Below are 19,297 nucleotides of genomic sequence, written 5' to 3' on the forward strand. Positions count from 1 at the left end.
ACCTTTCATTCTAAATACCTTGAATTAATTAGATGTATTGCTTAGGAAAAAATGAGTCACTACATGTGACTTGTATGTGTGACTTGGCTACATAAAACATTAGAAATCTATAGAACTGTAGCTTATAAGCCACTTGGTTAGAAAACATTTTCTACAATGCCGTGAAACAACCCATTTTTTCATACTGATTTCTTCTTAATGGCATGAATGAAAACCAGGAATTGACAAAGAGAAATTTTGCTATCAATGTCCTTTGAAGTACATTTATTAACTCCTGCTTTCAAAGTATTTTTATTCCCATTTCTGCTTCATCGTGACTTGCAAGAAGTCAGTGGGCAGTGGTAAAACCTAGCTAGAATAATGGAAAAATAACCACATGTCATTGCAATATTGCTCTTTAGCCCTACTGTTCCCACAGCTAGACATGCATTTATTTTACATGAAGGATTTGCTGTCTTTTAATGCTAATTGCTGCTTCTGACATTAATATTGTGCTTGTTGCTGTCTGAAATACTGCTGTTGTTAACCTCCAAGCTCTGTTGCAGGACAGTGCCACAGTGACATATTTAAAAAACATAAATTCTTTCTGCAGTGGTTATTAGGGATTTTAAACCATGGAAAGATTCCAGTCTTCCAGCCCTCCAGTGCCTATAACACCCTTAAAAATCTTTTAGACATATATTTTTAATATATTTAGCTATCTGAAGATACCCAGGAGGAAGTTTGAAAGCACTTTGATGCTTATTTACTGTAGGAAGTTACTTGCATCATATGGTACCTAATAATATTTAGAAGTCTGATCCTTGGCAACTAAGAGGTTTTTTTAAAAATATACTTCCATACCATGAGAAAAGAGGGAATTGCAGCTTATAGACTTTTTTTCTGGGCAAGCAGTTGCAAGTATAGAGCTGGCTTCTGGTTAAAACTCCTCTATTACCTCTCCAAAGGCACTCTGGGGACATTTGTGAATCCAGGTTTCTCTCTCCTAAAAATAGAAACCTATACATAGGGTCCCTATGCTCCACACTGATACATGTAGCAGGAATAAATGAACTACACTATTTAATTTTTAATTAGACCCCCTTTATGATATCCTTTGTAAAACTGGGGAGATTAAGCTTCTCAAACTTATTCTCACCTGGTCAAAAACCAATTAGCTGTTACACACAAGAAAAATGCATCCTTATTAACAAGGATTTCTGCTAATTATATTGTTCTGGTTGAATGAATTTTCTACCACTCGATGTATTGAGTTCAAGTCAACTTTGGACTCTATAGTGAAGCTGCCAAGACGTGAATCCAGCCAAGTGAGACCCCCAGCAGTCTTGCCTGATTAAAGATTCCAAGATTTGGCCCAGCTGAATTGTTCCATTATTAATTTGCCCATTGCTGGAAGGTTTTTTTTCCTATTCTCTTCCTCTGCTTCTTTCCTGAAGACCACATGCAAAGAAAACCCAATAGCAGTGAAAGTTGAAGACTTTTTTCTGTCCCTGGGATCTGGGAAGATTGAAAATAAACCAGGCTTAAACATCAGTAGCCTTCACTTCAGCTTTGAAGTGGCAGGTTCAGTTATGGATGGCTGGGGCTGTGCTCTCCTCTGTCATTTGCCAGCTGTGCAGTGGAGCAGTGCTAGGACTTCCAGGAGTCCCACTGCTTTCACACAAGTGTCAGGAGAAGTGGATCTGCCTTTGAGTTTGGTTTTCTACGCTCTGTGATTGAGGACAGTAACTCATAATGAACATGGAGTGGTGAAGTCTGTCCTCTGAGATGGATCCCCTGCTTTGCAGGGCTTTCCCACTTACTCTTTTATGGTACAGGATGTCTCTGACTCACCCAAGGACTATTGGCACTTCCCAAAGACAGCTGGGGGAGCAGTCTTCTGTGTAGGAGTGTCCTAATACAGTGAGGATGAAATGTGGAAACCTGCCTAGACTCTTACTTATCCTTCTGTCTCAATAGATAAAATTAATTGGCTTCCCAGTAGCTTGGTGGGAAATAGTGGGTTTTCTGACAGGTTGCTGCTGATGAGTTTGTCATGTGTCTTGTCCCTGCAGACTGAGTACTTGGGTCAGAGTCACTGCCTGGGTGCCAGCTGAGGATTGCCCAGGAGCCCCAGGAAAGCTGTGCTCCAGCATCCCAGGCTGCCAGGCTTCCCTGCCCCCTGGACACGTGGCCCTGGCCCAACCAGGTGGGCAAGGTGCAGGCAAACACTGCCAATGAACAGTGGCCCAAGTGACACAAACACATCGAGACCTGATCAAAACTCAAACCCACACCTGCTGGGAGAAGCAAAGTGGCTGTTACTGTACTCCCTGCACACATAGGGTCTCTGACCCATTTTGGAGGGCATTTGCTGTTCCTCACTGCAGGAGACACCTGCAGCTGGGCAAGTGACACTGTTGGCCACTAGCATGGCACTGAGGAACTGTAATCTGCTTTAATTGTCACATGCACATCCACTCTGATGAGACTCAATCAAAGCTTGTGATTTTCTAGGCTGCCCGGCAACAATCAGCAGAGATGAGCATGCAGAGGAAGACTCAGCTTCGTTGGGGGACAAGAAATTTATGTTCAGGATGTCATTTGTGCTTGGTTGCCCATGTTCTTTTCTGCTTCTCTGGTGAAGAAAGTGTGGTTTTGAAGCATAAACCTCTTTGGATTTGACTATAGAGCATAACCCTGCTTCCTGCTGTGAGCCAAAGTGTCTTTTTGGTTACATCAGTATTTTCTGAGTACATAAACCATCTCTGCCTTTGTGCTGTTACTTGTCCTTATCATCAGCAGTTCAGCTCCACCTCACCCATATGCATTAGCTTTTAGAGTAACCCAATAGATACAGATGCTGTAAAAGTCACAGCTGAGAGTCCCAGCTCTGTCACATCTGGGTGACAACTACATTTGTTCCCCAGATGGTGGAATGAAATACCTGTCTTTGTTATATCTTTCAACTCTGTGCTTGTCTGAATAGGCATTTTTCCATGCTCCAGTACCTATGCAGGTGTGTGGGTGCTATAGCATTCTCCCTTCATTAGTATGTATTCAAACCAGTGAAGGAGATAGCAGTAGACAGCAGCACCCCTGTGTCTGTGTCAAATGGGTATTTCAAGGATGGCAGGGCTTTCTTTTCAGAGGTGGAGTGTCTGCTGCCAGGTTTCAGATAGAATTGAGTGAATGTGTACACACTGCACTCGTCTGAGAGCCAGGAGGACACACAAAGTGTTACACCTGTTATTCATCTCTTCATTCACTGGAAACTAATAAGATCTTCTTATTTTGTGAGGCAACATGCAAGGATAGTTGCTCTGACTGCAGCCAGATCACCCTTGCAAGAATGTCAGTCTTCCCGTTTTTAATGGGTTTTGCAAGCAGAGCCTGCTTTTATGTTCATGAAACACCTCCAGAGCAACCCACCTCAGCCCAGGAGCTGCTCACTACCTTTAGCTGCACATGGCTCCTCAGCCTCCCAGGCAAGGGAGTGGGAATCATCCCTAATTACTGGCTGCACATGTAAATCCACAGTCATCCACACTGCAAAAACAAGACTGCTGCCAAGAACTAAAGGATGGTACACTGTTTTTGTCTGAGATAAATCCTTGCAGATACTGCTTTTATCTTTTTCACTTTTAATGATTAATTAATCATTAATATTTGTTTTGATGTGTTTCATATTAAACAGCCTGGAGGCTTTTACTCAAGCTTTGTAAGCCTTTTTACCACTACCACTTGGGATCCACTGATTGGAAACCGTCATTCTCATGGTTTGGCCTGCTTCTTGTGGAAGTCAGGGGTATTTCTGAAATGGCACTGACAAGGGGATATTCCTGCTCTTGAATGGGCTGCCAGATCTGCAGGAATACAAGCATTCCAGAAGGTTTTTTGGACCTAGTCTTTACACTAGAGTAGAAAGTTTCAGTAATAGAAGACCCAGAGACTGAATTTCACAGAATTCACAGAATTCAGAATTCACAGAATCACTAGATTGGAAGAGACCTTCAAGATCATTGAGTCCAACCCAGCCCTAACACCTCAACTAGATCATGGCACCGAGTGCCACATCCAGGCTTTTTTTAAACACATCCAGGGATGGTGACTCCACCACCTCCCTGGGCAGACCATTCCAAACTATTTTCATTTCCATGAAAATCTTTGTCCTAATATCCAACCTATATTTCCTTTGGTGCAGCTTAGACTGTGTCCTCTCATTCTGTCAGCTGCTGCCTGGAGAAAGAGACCTACCCCCAGCTGACCACAACCACCTTTCAGAGAGTTGTAGAGAGTGATAAGGTCACCCCTGAGTCTCCTTTTCTCCAGGCTAAACAACCCCAGCTCCCTCATTCATTCCTCACAGGGTTTGTGTTCCCAGCCCCTCACCAGCCTCGTTGCCTCCTCTGGACTCACTCAAGCGTCTCAAGGTCCTTCCCAAACTGAGGGACCAGAACTGGACACAGAACTGGAGTTCTGTGGCTTCACCAGTGCCAAGTACAGGGGAAGAATGGCCTCCCTGCTCCTGCTGGCCACGCTATTCCTGATCCAGGCCAGGGGCTGTTGGCCTTCTTGGCCCCCAGGGGGGCCACTGCTGGCTCATGTTCAGCTGCTGTCACCAGCACCCCCAGGTCCCTTTCTGCCTGGGCACTGTCCAGCCACACAGTCCCCAGCCTACAACATTGCAGGGGGTTACTGTGGCCAAAATGCAAGACCCAGCACTGGGATGTATTAAACTTCATCCCATTGGACTCTGCCCACCCATCAAATGGCCCATCCATCCATCCATCCATCCATCCATCCATCCATCCATCCATCCATCCATCCAACCTTTCCAGGTCTCCCTGCAGAGCCCTCCTCCCTTCCAACACACCTACACCTGCTCCCAGCTTAGTGTTGCCTGCAGATTTACTAATGTAAGACTCAATACCCTCATCCCTGTCTATAAAAGTATTGAACAGACCTGGCCCCAGCACAGACCCCTGAGGGACACCACAGGTCACTGTGGATGCAGCCCCACTCACCACCACTCTCTGGGCCTGGCCATCCAGCCAGCTCCTAACCCAGCACAGAGTGCTCCTGTCCAAGCCCAGGGCTGACAGCTTTTCCAGGGAATGCTGTGGGATACAGTGTCAAAGGCCTTGCTGAAGTCCAAATAGACAACACCCACAGCCTTTCCTGCATGCATCAAGTGGGTCACCTGCTCATAAAAGGAGACCATAAACATTACCTACCCCTCCTAAACCCATGCTGGCTGGGTTCTTTCCCTTGAACAACTGCTGAGCAGCATTCACCTGAAAATTCTTGAGTTGATGAGCAAATGGCACCTAAATCTAGGTGTGTGATCCAGGAATCACTCACACACCTAAATTAATTTGTTATGTTTATGGGAGCTTATAAAGTTCCACCAGTACTTGGTGAAAAACCTGTGAATCTGTGCTGAAAATTTTCAGCTTTTGTCTGAGCTCTGTTGTGAACTCACTAGGAAGTGTAACATGAGGGATCAGAAATTTCAAGGTGTATGTGGGTAGGTTTTGTCACAGCCAGTTAGTGCTACAGCTGATTAACTACACAGCTCAGGTTTCCACCTGTGGAATGTCTCTACTTGATTTTATCACAGCAAAATCTCATGAGAACATTTTATGGTACATAAGGCCGAGATTTGATATAGAGGACATGCAGTGATAGGGAAGAAAGGCCATTGAAATGGATGGAAATATTTCTGGGTCTTCACTGCTAAGTAACAGGTTATAGAGGTGATGGGTAGGATCTGGAAAATGAAATGGAGAGAGATCAAGTTGTATAATCATGAGACAAGGTGTCCTGACACCTCCCTGTCCTTTCTCCTCCATGTAGGCCCCAGTGGAGGCAGCTGCACTGACAGCAGAACCACTCAGCATCCTGCTAGGACACTGGATCTGGACAAATCCCATCTTGGCCCATTGCTTTGCATACAGAATATTACATGCCTGATTGAAATGTTAAAGTGTGAAAAAAATAAATTGGAAACCATGTGAATTTTAAAATCATCACTCTTGTAAGGCTAATAGAAGTAGGTCATTTGGTGGGCATCCCTCTCCTGAATTTTGACTGTTCCTACTTCCTTCAGACCTGCTCTGAGCCACTTGCTGCTTGCTACCAACACTGGAGCTTTTTGTCACAGTCTCCTCTTCAGCCACAGCTGAGGGAAGGTTATGAAGTGACTCATCCCCCCATGTTTACCTTTGTGTACCATCTTCTAAGGCATCCAGGGTCTTTCTCCTCTTGCTGGTTTCCCAGAGCAGACCAAATCAACCTGACAGAAGCACGGAGATCTTAAAGATATTAGTGAAAGCCTTAATTTCCTTCCTGTATTGTGAGCAGTCTGTGTTTCGAAGCCCCCACATGACCCCAAAGTTCAGCTCCTTGTCTTCCAGCCACAGAGATGTAACTAATTTGGCCAGGCAGTCAGCATATGGGCACTGAACCATCTGGCTTTGAGCTGGAATTAGCTGTCCCTTGCCCAGTTGCTAGATCAAGCAAGGCAAGATGTGTAATGTGGGTGGGAACAAAAAGGATCACAGTGGTAGGAGATCAGAGGAGGTCAAAAAACACTGTCTGGCATGGGGACATAGTACCATTTATATGTTACAGCTCATAAAAATGAGCTCTCATTTTTAGTGCAAGGGTATATTCAGTACTGAATCCAGCAAACCTCCTCCAGCTCTTTCCAACAGGCAAATTAAGGATATAACTTCAAAACACGCCAGCAATAGAAGTGTAGTGTAATATGCGTAAGTGTATATAGTGTAGTATATAAGTGTAGTAGGAGAGAAAAAACAGATGTTTTGGATTTGCAGACTCTGTAGAGCCCCCTTTGCTGAGAAACTGACATCTGCCTGGTTTTGTTCACATCTGTGCTCTGTGTCTGAGCTGGGGCTTCTCTAAGTTTTGCATTATTTGCATGTGTGTTTGTGAGTGAGAGAGGGGGAGACTTGCTGGCCTGAGGTGATGGGGACCATCAGCCACAGAAGCTGTCACCCCTCCTGGACCATGTTCTTGTTGGCTGTGGTGGGAGGACATTGTGGAGGATGTGAAGTAGTAGAAATTGATCTCCGGGTCATTAAACCTTCCACCTTTCTTCTAAAGCTGTCTCCAGGGGTGCCCACTTCAGGGGAAGGTGGTTGACTTGGTGACATCAATCTGGTAGCCTCTTGCAGTTTGGACCCTTGAAAATCAACCAGACATGTACAATGTGAGGCACCACACTCTGCTCCCTCCCTTTCACATCCCAAACATCAGCAACAGTGTGGCCAGCAGGAGCAGGGCGGTGGCTGTCCCTCTGAACTCCGCACTGGTGGGGCTGCACCCCCAATCCAGGTGTCAGTTTTGGGGCCCTCATACTAGAATGGCACTGAGGTAAGGCAGTGCAAGTCCCATGCACAGCATCAGTATTGGAATGGTTTTTGGGAGCAGGAATGGTGGGCAGAGCTCTGCTGCAGCCAGCCACCCCTTTCCAGGACAGCCACCAGTTTCCTTCCCCATACCAGCCCCTGCCATCTCACTCTGCCCCGTTCCCCTCTTAGCAGAATTGCCACAGTTTCTCCTTGAGATCAAGCTGGCTTGTTCCCATGCATCCTTGCGTCTTCTGAGCCATCATGAAGCTTTTTTAGATTTTCTTTCAAGTGGAAAGCAATCTGATCTGATCACTCCCTGTGAGCAAGTGTGAGACTATCCTACTATCTGTTGAAATTATTGACTCATTTCAAACAAATAAGACAGCTAAGTAGAGGTAAGTTTGCAGTGTCCTCCACAGCAGACACTGTGATTTAAACACTTCCTTTGGCCAACTGGTGAATTCATCACCCCTCATGCTGCTGGCAAAACTCTCTCCAGGGTATGTGTGGGAATAATGGAACATTGATTCTCAAAGACATTTGGTTACTCAAAGCCACGAATCCTTACAGACTCACGCTTTGTTAGTTCTTGCTTTTGCAAAATTATTCGTGCTTTCTGGTGGCATTTTACCCGTGACACGAGCTGCTCGTGGAGGTGCAGCATTAAATGTCACGTCTTGCAAATGTAACACTGACTTGGAAAGAGTTGTTGTGGGGGGGACCTGCCCTACTTAAGCAGCTCTTGTGTTTGCCCAAGGTTTTTGTACGGTATTCTTCTAACTGATCCTGGTTTCTGGTGTTAAATATGATAGGTATTAATGTAAGTGATTCAATCATGGTTTGTAGCTGGGGTGTTTCATGTGCTCTCATGGCAGATCAGCAGCCAAAGCAACAGCAAAATCTGGGTTCTCTGCTTTTATCTGTGCAGAGTGCAGCCCCTCTAATTAATGATCCATGGCAGTATGCAGCAGGTTTAATGACAGCTCTTTGGCCTCTGGGATGGTCAGGAGCCAGCAGAGGTGTACAGAAAGCTCAGTCATTAAAGGATTTAGTTTCCCTTATTGTACATCAACTTCCAAATTTTAATCCCTTCTTAATTGCTTCTTAAAAGCGATCTTCAGCCAAAGCCTATGGAATACATTCATTTTTAGAAATTTTTTTGGCCAACATTGAATACTGTCTGAATACTGTCCATTAGAGCTAGATCTGGACCTATGGGGGCTTGTGCACTTCTGGTGGCAGTGAGTAGGACATGGTGTCTCTGCCAGTCAGTGGCAAGGGAGGATTTTAGCTTCACTGGGGTGCCATAACATGTGCTCATCACCACTCCAGTGCAGCAGCACAGCCCATTTGGCATGATGGGAACTGGCAAGCAGGGCCAGATGTCACTCTTGGTCACGTCAGGTGGTTTTTTGGGGATGTGTTTCAGCCCCTTTGGAGGTGGATGTTTCTGTGTTTGAGCAGTAACAGCCAGGGAAAAATGACAATTCCCCTATCAACACTCTCATGCAATGATTCCTCAGGAAGCAATGGGAGCCAGACTGTGTTTGGGGCTCTGCTGCACATCCAGCACTCTTTTGTCAGCCCTTGTTTGCACAGCTGCCATGCCCAGAAAAAGTCCTTGGTTGCCCAGTTCAGTTTGATCCTTTGGCTGGCCATGTATTAAAATATTGCTCAAATGCAACATTGCCTTCATTCATTTGTATCATTGACACCTTTGTAAGAGCACATGGCAGAATCATGGACTGAAAGTCTGGAGGGGAAGCTTGATAATTTTGCATGGTTGCATCAAGCCCCAAGGTTTGTGTTTGCCTGAGGCACAGCATCCAACCCAGAGCTGCTCTGAACAGGGGGAATCCATCCTTTCTTTTCATAGTTTCATAGTTTCTTTCTCACACTAAACTTTTCTTAGTTTATTACCAGGTTTAATCCCTCTTTATGTTTTTTTTTTATACTCTTAAATTTGATTCTCACTCCTAGATTTATTTTCCTCTTCTTTTTCCCAAGGATTGCAGCAATACATGAAACTTGTAGGGTGAAAAGTCCTGAGTCTAAAAAGGAATTAGCTTCTCTTTATTAGTATTTTTATTTCTAGACATCTTCTAATGTCTAATGGCCTCAGAATATTCCTGAAATTGAACAAAGCAGTGGTAGCTGGAAGTAGCACCTGCCCTTTGTGCCACAGATGGAGGAATTTTAGGGACACATCAGGATATGGGAGATGCAAGCAGCACGTGGGGTTTTCCAGGATAGAGGGGGAACATCAGGAAAAATAGCAAATGTGATGAAAGGGAGGTTGAAAGGGTGGCAAGGGCAATTTGCCTCAATTTGTGTAATCAGATCTAATTTGCTTTAAGCAAGTCCATGCTTTGATGTTCATTTTCAGGGCTTTTTTTCTTTCTTTGGAAACAGGTAATGGGAACTGCTGTCACCCCAGCCCATGTCCATGTCCCCCCTGGTACAGCCCTAATATTGCACTATCACATACCCCAAAAGCATCAATGAACTGCTTTGTGCAGAGCTAATCAGGCAGATTTATCTATTGCAGGGTGGGAGCCACATGTTGGGAAGGGAGGAGTCTGGAGAGGGAGGACAGAAGGAAGAAAAGGTCTGCAGAGAAGTGGGGTTAAGATTCTCTCACTGAGATAGGAAAGAGAAGGAACTGAAATAATATGGCCCATTGATTAAGATATTACTCTGGGATTGAGGAATCCTGGCCTTCTCATCTCCATTCTCTCTTGTGATTACAGAAAAACTTGTAGTTTTTCTGCATAATGCTTCCCCTCCTGTAAAGTGAGAGCAGCACCTTATAAAATAATAAATCCTGTCAGGTCTTGAGTAGATCAGACAGTCCAGTGAGTATTTCTGCAGGGCTGTGTGCAGGCATTTGGAGGCTTAGCAGAATGAATCCTCTGAACCTTTGAGACTCGCTTGGTGCTCCTAGAAGTGGATAAAAGTGGAGTTAATTAACCCATCCCCAAATCCCTCCTGATCTACGACCAGCAAGTAGCTGCCACTTCACAGTGCTTTCCTTGGCTCTTGATGTAGCCAAGCATCCCTGCAAACCAGAAGTGAGTGTCTGCCTGTCACTCATGTCTGGCACTGCTGATCTGCTTGCAGAGGAGTGGGACAAATTTGCTCCATCCCCACTGGACTTTGTGGTACCAACAAAACATTGTGATGATGCCACACCTGCTTGCCCAAACCTCAGAGTGTTATTGAATTGAGCATTGTTCATCCTTGAAGGATTAATTATTGTGTATCAGGGCTGTAAGTGATTGCATGTTTATGCTTTAAAGGGAAGAAAGAAGTGCATGGATTTCTGTGTGCATTTCTGGAGTGAGTGGCAGAGGAGCTGCTGCTGGCAGCAGTGATCTCTGCTGGGAACCCCATGGTTGCTCTGGTCCAGCTCCAGCAACACAACCCCCAAATTTGTCTAAACCGTGGGCTTCATGCCAAGTAATCTCCACGTTGTTGATTTTTTAACTTTGAATTCTATTTTCTTTTTAATAGCTTGTCATTTGAGAGTTCCTCTGAGTAGAGAAATAATGTGCAGGACAAGCTGCTTCACTTGCAGGTGTGCAATGTGCATTTTGCCAGGGATATTAAACACTGCATAACACCATGACTGAGGCCTTGCTGGTCTCGGGGAGGCTGAGACAAAGGGGAAGAAAATGCATCCTCCTCTCTCACCATGCTGCTGGGGTTCAGCAGCCACCAGCAGCTGGGGTGGCTGATATGTACAGACACCACCTTCCAAAGGCACATCGTGCTCCAAACACCATCATCCCCATGAGGTATTGCTCCTTGTGTCCTTTGAGGGTGATTCAGCTCCTTCAGCTGTCTCCTCCCACATTGCACCTCATATTTGCTGTCTTCCCACATGCTCACGTCCTGCATCTGATTTCAGAGGGGGGCAGATGGGCTCAATACAGAGGACCCCACTGGGGTGGGATTAAACCTTTTCTCCCTGTTCTCTGAGCACAGAGCAGGTTTATCTGCCCTCCCTTCAAGGGCACAGGGCTGATGCCCATTTGGTTTGCAAATCAGGGAGGGGAGAGGGCCTTGCAGCAGCCCTGGTGCTCGGTGTTGCATCTCTGATGAGTTCTTTCCTGGCCTCTGCCTTCCTGGCTGTTGGCTGTGGGTGACCATGTGTGTGTGGTGAGGCTGCTTTGGGGGACCTCTGAGCTTCTCCAAAAATAGGAATGCAAAGCATTAGTGTATGCACGGTGAAAACCATACCACAGACCAAACTGGAGGCTTTAAACATAATAGCAGATTGATTGTATTAAACTGCCATCATCATGATGGTAGGAGGAGCACAAAGGATCATGTCAATGTGTGTTGTGCATAAAAGAAAATGGATAGATAAATAAATATAATAATTTTCATTAAAAATCACTAATTGCTTGAAATGTCATTTCTAGCATACCTGCAACTAAATTAAACAAGGCAAACCTGCCGTTGTCCTAACTAACCCTTAAGGGACCAGGCACTAGAGCTGCACAACAAAATTAATGCTTCCAAACATTTGCTGCGTAAAGCCAAGTGGGTAGCATATTGGTTTCCTGTTGCAAATATTAAGAATTTAATTTACGTTGCAATCTACCTGGAAATTTTGCTAAAGTATCACGGGATTTTCCAGCCATTTAGGTAGAATGAAGAGCCAAGTCATGTGTTTGTTGCTCTAACATCCTGCAGTGTATTACATTTGAGTTTGCTTATTGTTGATGTTAAATTTCCTGTGTGTGAAAGCCCTTGCATGAACACAGCTTTTGATGACTGATTATGGGCATAAATTCAGGTCAGTCATAATATTTCCAATGAATTCAGAGGAAATTGAATTAGTCTGCATGCTTGCAGGAAAGATCCTGCTGGGTACAAGGGACCTTCTGCTCTCCACGTCATCACACAGGTGTTAGGACACTTGTGACCATAGAGGATAAGATCCTGACACATGATTAAGCATCTTAATTAAGCTACTTGAACCTTGAAGCATGTAGAGAGTTTTGCATTTGCTGACAATGCGTGTTTACTTTCCTTCTGAACATACCCATCTGTTGCTTAATGAGTGGCCTCTTCTTAGAATTTTCCATCTTTCTCTTGCTCTTAAAATATTGCCTGGAATTGGTGTAATTAATGTTCTACCCTGGGATTGCACTGGGGTAGTCTCTTCAGGGTTTGCACAAGTTAAATATATCCTTTGCAAATTATTTGTAAACATTTAAGGGACAAACCCATAGAGGCATTGCTGAAGTAGCTAATTAGATGTGTGCTTGTAGAGATGATTTTTCTCTTTGAAGCTAGTGTTTTGGCAAGAGGCTTGGTGGGAATGGTGAGGATGTAGAGCAGCCATGGAGACTCTTGGAGCTGTTGCACACAGTTCTTAATGATGCTGCAGGGAAGTTTGGGCATGGAGACCAGGCTTAATATCAGAGCAGCACGAATTTGGAGGGAAGGAGCTGTCATGGCTGCTGATTCCCTGTGGCAGCTTCTTCACAGGGTCAGATCCCTGCTGACCCCCTGCCAGCCTGCACCCTGCCTGCCACTCCCTTGCACCCTGCAGCAAAGCTGTCCTCCAACCAACCACCTTCATTCATCTGACACAGGAACTGTATACCTCTAATGCCTCAGATACTTAACTGTTAAACGTTTTGGCTTCAGAGATGATTGAAAGATATTGTTCAGTCTTTTAATATATTATGAATAACTCTATTCAGGGCTGTGAAGTATTTTGGACCGCTTACTTTTGTTGAAAGGGCCCTAAAGATCATCTGATTCTCCCTGCCTTGGGCAGGGACACCTTCCACTAGACCAGGTTACTCAAAGCCCTGTCCAACCCAGCTTTGAACCCTTCAGGGAAGAGGCATCTGCAACTTCCTTGAGCAACTTTTGCCAGTGCCTCACCACCCTCACAGTAAAGATTTTTTTTCCTAGTATCTAATCCAAATCTACCCTCTTCCAGTTAAAAGCTATTATCCCTTGTTCTATCACTACATGTCCCTGCAAAAATTTATGATGTTGAATAAAACACTGACAAGTATTATGTAACTAAAAATAGCTCTATGTTTTGCAGTCATGTGAAAAAAAAAATTAGAAGCACTATTTCATTCTATCTAATCTTGTATTTTTTCAGGATCAAGCATGAAAATATAGTTGCTCTGGAAGACATCTATGAGAGCCCGAACCATTTATATTTGGTCATGCAGTTGTAAGTAATGAACCTAATGGAGTTTTTATATCAAAGTTGCCAACTCTTCTTGTTCTGGTTTTGTTCTTTAACCCAAAAAATGGGATATGTAAGAGATACTTGTCTTGTGTGCTACAGACTGCAAAATCCCTGGAGGGTGATCAGAACCAGATTTCTAGTTGTGATGTGCTGTGTTGTTGTAAAATTGGGAATTAAATTGTTTTGTGACTGGTCTCACCCAAATCAAACCAGAGGCTTTTTTGAGATTGCATCAAAAAAAGAGCAGAACAGACAGAGCAGGGGAGTAAATTACAGCTGAGAAGAGCCAGATGTGCCATAGGGAAGCCTAGAGCATCTGACAGAGGCAGCTCTGGGATTAAATATCTCAGAGGAAGTTCTTGGAGAAAATTCTGGTCCCTTGTCTGTTGGTAAGGTCCAGGCATGGTGATGTTCTCAGAAGTTGTTGTGCTGGCGTTATGGGGAGAATAGCATCCTGTAAATTTTTAGTGTGTTTTTGTAGCCCTACATTTCAGTTCAGAGTGCTGCAAAAGGACTTGCACAGGAACATTAGTGTTGTACAAATTCCAACAAGCCAGCTGGATTGTGGGAAGTACCAATTTTATGATAAATTGATTTACAATCCTTACTTTTGTTTAATCTCTTTAAAAAATAAATAGATATTATTCTGACTTATTATTAGCTTTTTTTAATGTACTGTAACCATAACTTTAATAAAATCACTGTTTCCAGATATTTGGGTTATCTGAAATGTAGTTCTGTAATGAGAGGTGACACAGATATAAATTTATAAATATCAGTATAAATTTATACTTTCTCACTATTCAACACTTATTAGGGAATTATCCTTCCTGTTATAGCTGTAATTGTAAACCCAGCCAATTAATTTTCCAAAGGCCAAGCATTTAGCTGTCCAAGGGGGACGCAGGTTCACTGATGCCCAGTGGGGTGAAGCCAGCAGCTGGAGCCCATCACAGCATTTGGGGTGGCAGCTCCAAGCAGTCCCCAGCCCCAGTGAAGAGCTGTGCCTTGTGTTACAAGGTAAACCAAGAGCAATAAACTGAATGTAGGGAATAACCTTTCTGCACTTTTGTTGGAAAGTGCTGTGCTATCTCAAGGTGGAGAGGACAAGAAGGCCAGGTACTCACCCTCATCTCTTTGGATGTTACATGAAGGAGGGTGCAACCTCTGCATTGTTTCTGAGTTTTCATCAATAGTTAGGCTTGGGGTAAATTGGTATCAAGAACTGGGTGGCAACACTGCAAAGCCCAGGAGGCTCAAAATCCATTTTGCATGCCTCCTTTCATGGATTCCTCTTTGGGAGATGGCATGCATGGATAATCTCTTGTTTCCAAGGTAACACCAACTTGTTGATACAATGGCTGTGAACCATCACACAGCATGAAGCATCTTATCTATTTGTTTACACTTCTGCCCTGATTATTATTAGATTCCCTGTGGGTTTTTCAGCTTCTCATTTTTGTGTATTTCTTCTAAACAATTTCTTCTAATTTTGGCTACATTTGAAACTTGGGTTCTGATATGAAGCAGAAGGGGTTCTGATCAAGCAGCTTTGAGAAAGCCACTTAGATTGCAAAGAAAGAAGGGGTAAAATCAGGGCCACTCAAAGATCAGTATCATGAACATAACAAATCCCAAATCCATATTCCCTTCTCCCTGGGTCATTGCTTGCTAAGTGGACTCTAGCTAATACTTCCCAAGGATTATTTTGTGGTGTGGATAGCATTTTCATTACCAGCCTTTCAAGCACTCCTTGGTATGATGTGGAAAATTCACATTATAGCTCCTGAGCACCTTGCAGCAGCTCCATGAGAGAAGGCTTTTGAAGGCAGACCAAGACTCCCTGTTTATGTTTGTCCTTGAGTGCATCTACTCTTACATGAAAGCCATGCTTGTTAGCAGGCCAGCTTGAAGGATAAATATCACACCTCATTTATTCTGTCAAAGATACGGGCACATAAATGTCTCAGTGTCTGTGTTGGACTTGGAAAGAAGGGAGGTTAAGAGGCAGCTGTCCATGTCTACTTGACACTTAATTTTTCCCCGCTGGCAGCACTGGAACACTTTCCAGGGTTATGTAGCAGTTAGTGAATCTGTGTTTCCCAGTATATTCATGGGGAAATAAGATCCCTGGCTTTAGTTTCACCACCTTGTTCTCACATATATTTTATACAAGCCATCACAGAACTGTTCAAACTGACACAATCCTCTTAGTGCAAGGTAGACCAGAAGTGCAGGTTAGAGATTCCTGAATTTGACAGCACAGAATTTCACGTACTTTCTCAAGAAGTTATACTGTTCCTTAGAAAGGGCTGGGCTGGGCTATTTTCTCTTTATTTATTTTCCCAAAATGCAAGATATTCCAGCCCAGTGCCTCTAAGTTCAACGAGGCTGTGGACGACTCCTTGCTGTCTTTCACTCCCAGCAGGATAGCTCAGCTTTGGTGTGAGGTGGTTTCTGGTGCAGCTGCAAAGCCAAATACAAATGAAGATAATCACTGCCTCTACTGTGATGACTCTGCCAAAATTTTGCAGGCACTATAGAAAAATACTGTAGAACATTTGTCATATTTCCATGAGGATGATGTGCTTTCCAACCATGAAAAAATCTGCTCCTTCCCAAGCTTAGATTTCCTATAGCACTGTTAAGACCTATGCTGGCAACAAAGTCAAAAACTAAAATGAAACTGAAAGTTCTGTTCCTTCTGGGTGCTGGGTGAGATTTCCCCAGAGGATACTGTAGAAGATGGGAGGAAATAAATTGATTTCAGAAGTAGATTTATTGAACTATTTCGGTGTAATAGTGAGCTCTGTTAATGAGCAGTTAAAGGATTTTTGGTTGCTGTTGGTGCTATTTTGTAAGAATTATACTACTGTACCTTCTAAATGATCTACCTTATTTCACCTGTCAGTATAGGGAAAGATCTTGATAATCCATTCTGGCTGGTAATGTCAGATACTAATATTTCATCTGCATAATCAGCCTCGATGGGTATTGATGATTCATTTTCTGCATGCTGGAAAATCATGCATAAAAATGGATTTACATAAACACATGTAATCTTAGAACCATTTAGGTTGGAAAAGGCCTCAAAGATGATTGAGTCCAACCCATTAGCTGTCACTGCCAATGCCACCATGTCCCCAAGTGCCACATCTACACATCTTCTAAGTACCTCCAGAGATGGTGACTCCACCACTTCCCTGTGCAGTCTGTTCCTGTGCTTGACAACCCTTTCAGTAAAGAATTTTTTCCTAATAATTCAGTCTAAATGTCTTTTCTGCCTGAGTTTTGTGGTTCCATTTACAAACGCTGTTCCTGACAGAGCTGCCTGCGCAGATCAGAGCAGATTTCCAAGGCTTAACTCTGACTTCATCTCTATTGTTCATCTGCAATGAAGTGTGAAGCAGCAGAGTTTGGTTTCCCTGAGATTCCTGAGATTTCTCTGTAACCTGTACTAGTCAAAGCCATAGGATCTGGTGCTGTTGCTTCTCCAGAAGAATATGAGACCATGTTAAAAATCTATTAAGACAGTAATTTCCTATTTCTCCTTTATTCATCCATATTTCCTTAAAATATGTAGGAACTTAATATTTTTGCTACCTCTACTCTTCTGTCAAAGTTGGTTGAACTTCACCCAATGGGTCAGAAATTACTAAGGATTGGCAAGTTGGGATAGATAGTAATTTTCTTACTGTCTTTGGAAAACAGGCTAAAAATGGGTCTAGGTGGCACCTCCAAAACTTATGGAGCAGCCCAGGGTAGTGTGTAACTAGGTAAGTAATGACAGTAGCTGAAGTAGCTGGAGAAACACCTCTGAGTTTCATTGCAATTTTTTGCAGTCAAGGATATTGAAAAATCCAGAGGAATTCCTATCAATACTAGGATCTAGTTAAAGAAAGTAAAAACCCTAGTGCCTGCCTGCTATAGTGTTCCACCTCTTTGGGGCACCTGTGATCTGATCCCCTTGGCAGGACTGCTTTACCTTGATCCTGTCAGCTGCTTTTTCTGGTTCTCCAAAGAAACCAGAGTATTTTCCCTATGAGATGTCTTCTGAGGCTATGGCATCTCTGCTGAGAACAAGGTTTTAGGGTGAACATCCTGTTTGACTGAACCCTGAAGTACTCCTTAGCTCTGCAAAAAAACTCAGCCCAAGCTGAGCCGAAACCCCCAACCCTGAAGCTTTTCCAGCTTGGTCTCTTAACTCTGATGAATTATTCAGATGATTTCTGTCACAGAAAAGCTGAGATGACAGTGGCTCCTTCCTGCCGGGTACAAGTCACGCACTGAGGAAAGCTCTGCCCACAAGTTTGCAGGCTCAGAGTCCCAGTGTCCCATTCCTGCTGTTTATCAGCTCTACCCTGCCAGACACAAGCACCTTCTTACCCTGCAGTGCCTTGGGAGGCAGCTCAAGCGGGCAGGTACTGACCAGTGGTAAAATCTGCACAAGTTTTTGTTATTACGGAACCACTCTGCTTGTGATTTTGCCTTTCAACTGTATGTTTTGCTAACAAGTGAGCAGAGTGCTAAGCTGTGATTAAATGCTGAATTCACTTTGTTTTTTGAAAGCCCAGTGCCTGAGTGCTCTCTGAGAGAAGCCGAGCATGAGCTGTGTATGTAAATGACATTTCAATGAAAATATTCAGCCTCCAAGAAAAACAACAGACAATGGAAGGAAGTGTTGTGTTTGCCAGGTTCCTTACAGAGTCTATCAAGGGCTCGGTGTGGTACAAAACAGCGATCTGCACGCCAAGCCGGTATTGCATCAGGATGTTAATTAAAGCAAAACACAGATCTGCCATGCCACATTCCTTAGGTGAGGTTTATTCCCCTACTTGGGGGGTTTTGTGTAAGCTTTATGCAGAAGACAGAAGAGAATCTCTCTGCATTCACTATGGAATTTATATCATAGAACCAAAGAGTGATTTTGGTTGGAAGGGACTTTAAAGATCATCCAATTCCAACCCCCTGCCCTGAGCAGGAACTGCTTACATTAGACCAGGCTGCTCAAAGCCCCATCCAACCTGGACTTAAACACTTCCAGGGATGAGACATCCACAACTTCTCTGGTCAGCCTGTTCCAGGGCCTTACCAATGAATAATAAAAGCGTACTGGGTCTTCAGGAGCAGAAAGGTAGCAGTTAATAATCCAGCATTAATTTAACATCTTTTCCTTTGCAGAAAAAAAGATGATTCCATCAGTGGGGTTACACTGGTCAGTGCTAAACACAAAGTAGGATCTCCTCTTTTCCAGTGGAAGAGAGGTTATAAGCAGACTAGAAAAGATTCATGTCAGGGTAGAGATCAGGACAAATCTATTGGTAATAGATTAATAGACCACAGATCGACCTCCAGAATGGCTTTTAGGCACCTGGGACTGTGTGGATTCTGTGTGATCCTGAAGGTGAGTGTACTCATTGGCTAGACCTAGCTGCCTTCAGCACTTTTTGTTTTTCCTCTTGTTTTTTTCTGGCTATGGCAGAACTTTTGGTAACTCCTAGTCCCCATGTCTTCTCCAAACACAGCACCTTTTCCTGAGCAGCAGTCCTGTTGCTTTCTTGTGCTTTAGCTCTGGCTGAGACCAGGCATTTTGGAGTCCCTGGGCAGCAGTCCAGCCTTCCTACAGCAACAGAGGAATGGTGAGAGTCTTCCTCACCTTGGAGATTACAAACAACTTTCTCATGATGACTTCCAAACCACTGTCTGTCAC

General features: G+C 43.9%; 1 protein-coding gene across 2 annotated transcripts in view; it reads left to right on the plus strand.

The window, feature by feature from the left end:
* CAMK1D (calcium/calmodulin dependent protein kinase ID) overlaps positions 1 to 19,297 on the plus strand; it is a 209,318-nt gene that overhangs the window by 114,860 nt on the left and 75,161 nt on the right. For both annotated transcript variants that reach the window (XM_086886523.1, XM_086886521.1), the window contains exon 3: positions 13,495 to 13,569. In XM_086886523.1, coding sequence (XP_086742649.1) covers positions 13,495 to 13,569 — 75 coding nt within the window. The remainder of the gene's footprint in view (positions 1 to 13,494; positions 13,570 to 19,297) is intronic.

Source organism: Cyanistes caeruleus, chromosome 4 (assembly GCF_971803275.1).
Source record: "Cyanistes caeruleus chromosome 4, bCyaCae1.hap1.1, whole genome shotgun sequence".
In the NCBI taxonomy this organism is placed as follows: domain Eukaryota; kingdom Metazoa; phylum Chordata; class Aves; order Passeriformes; family Paridae; genus Cyanistes; species Cyanistes caeruleus.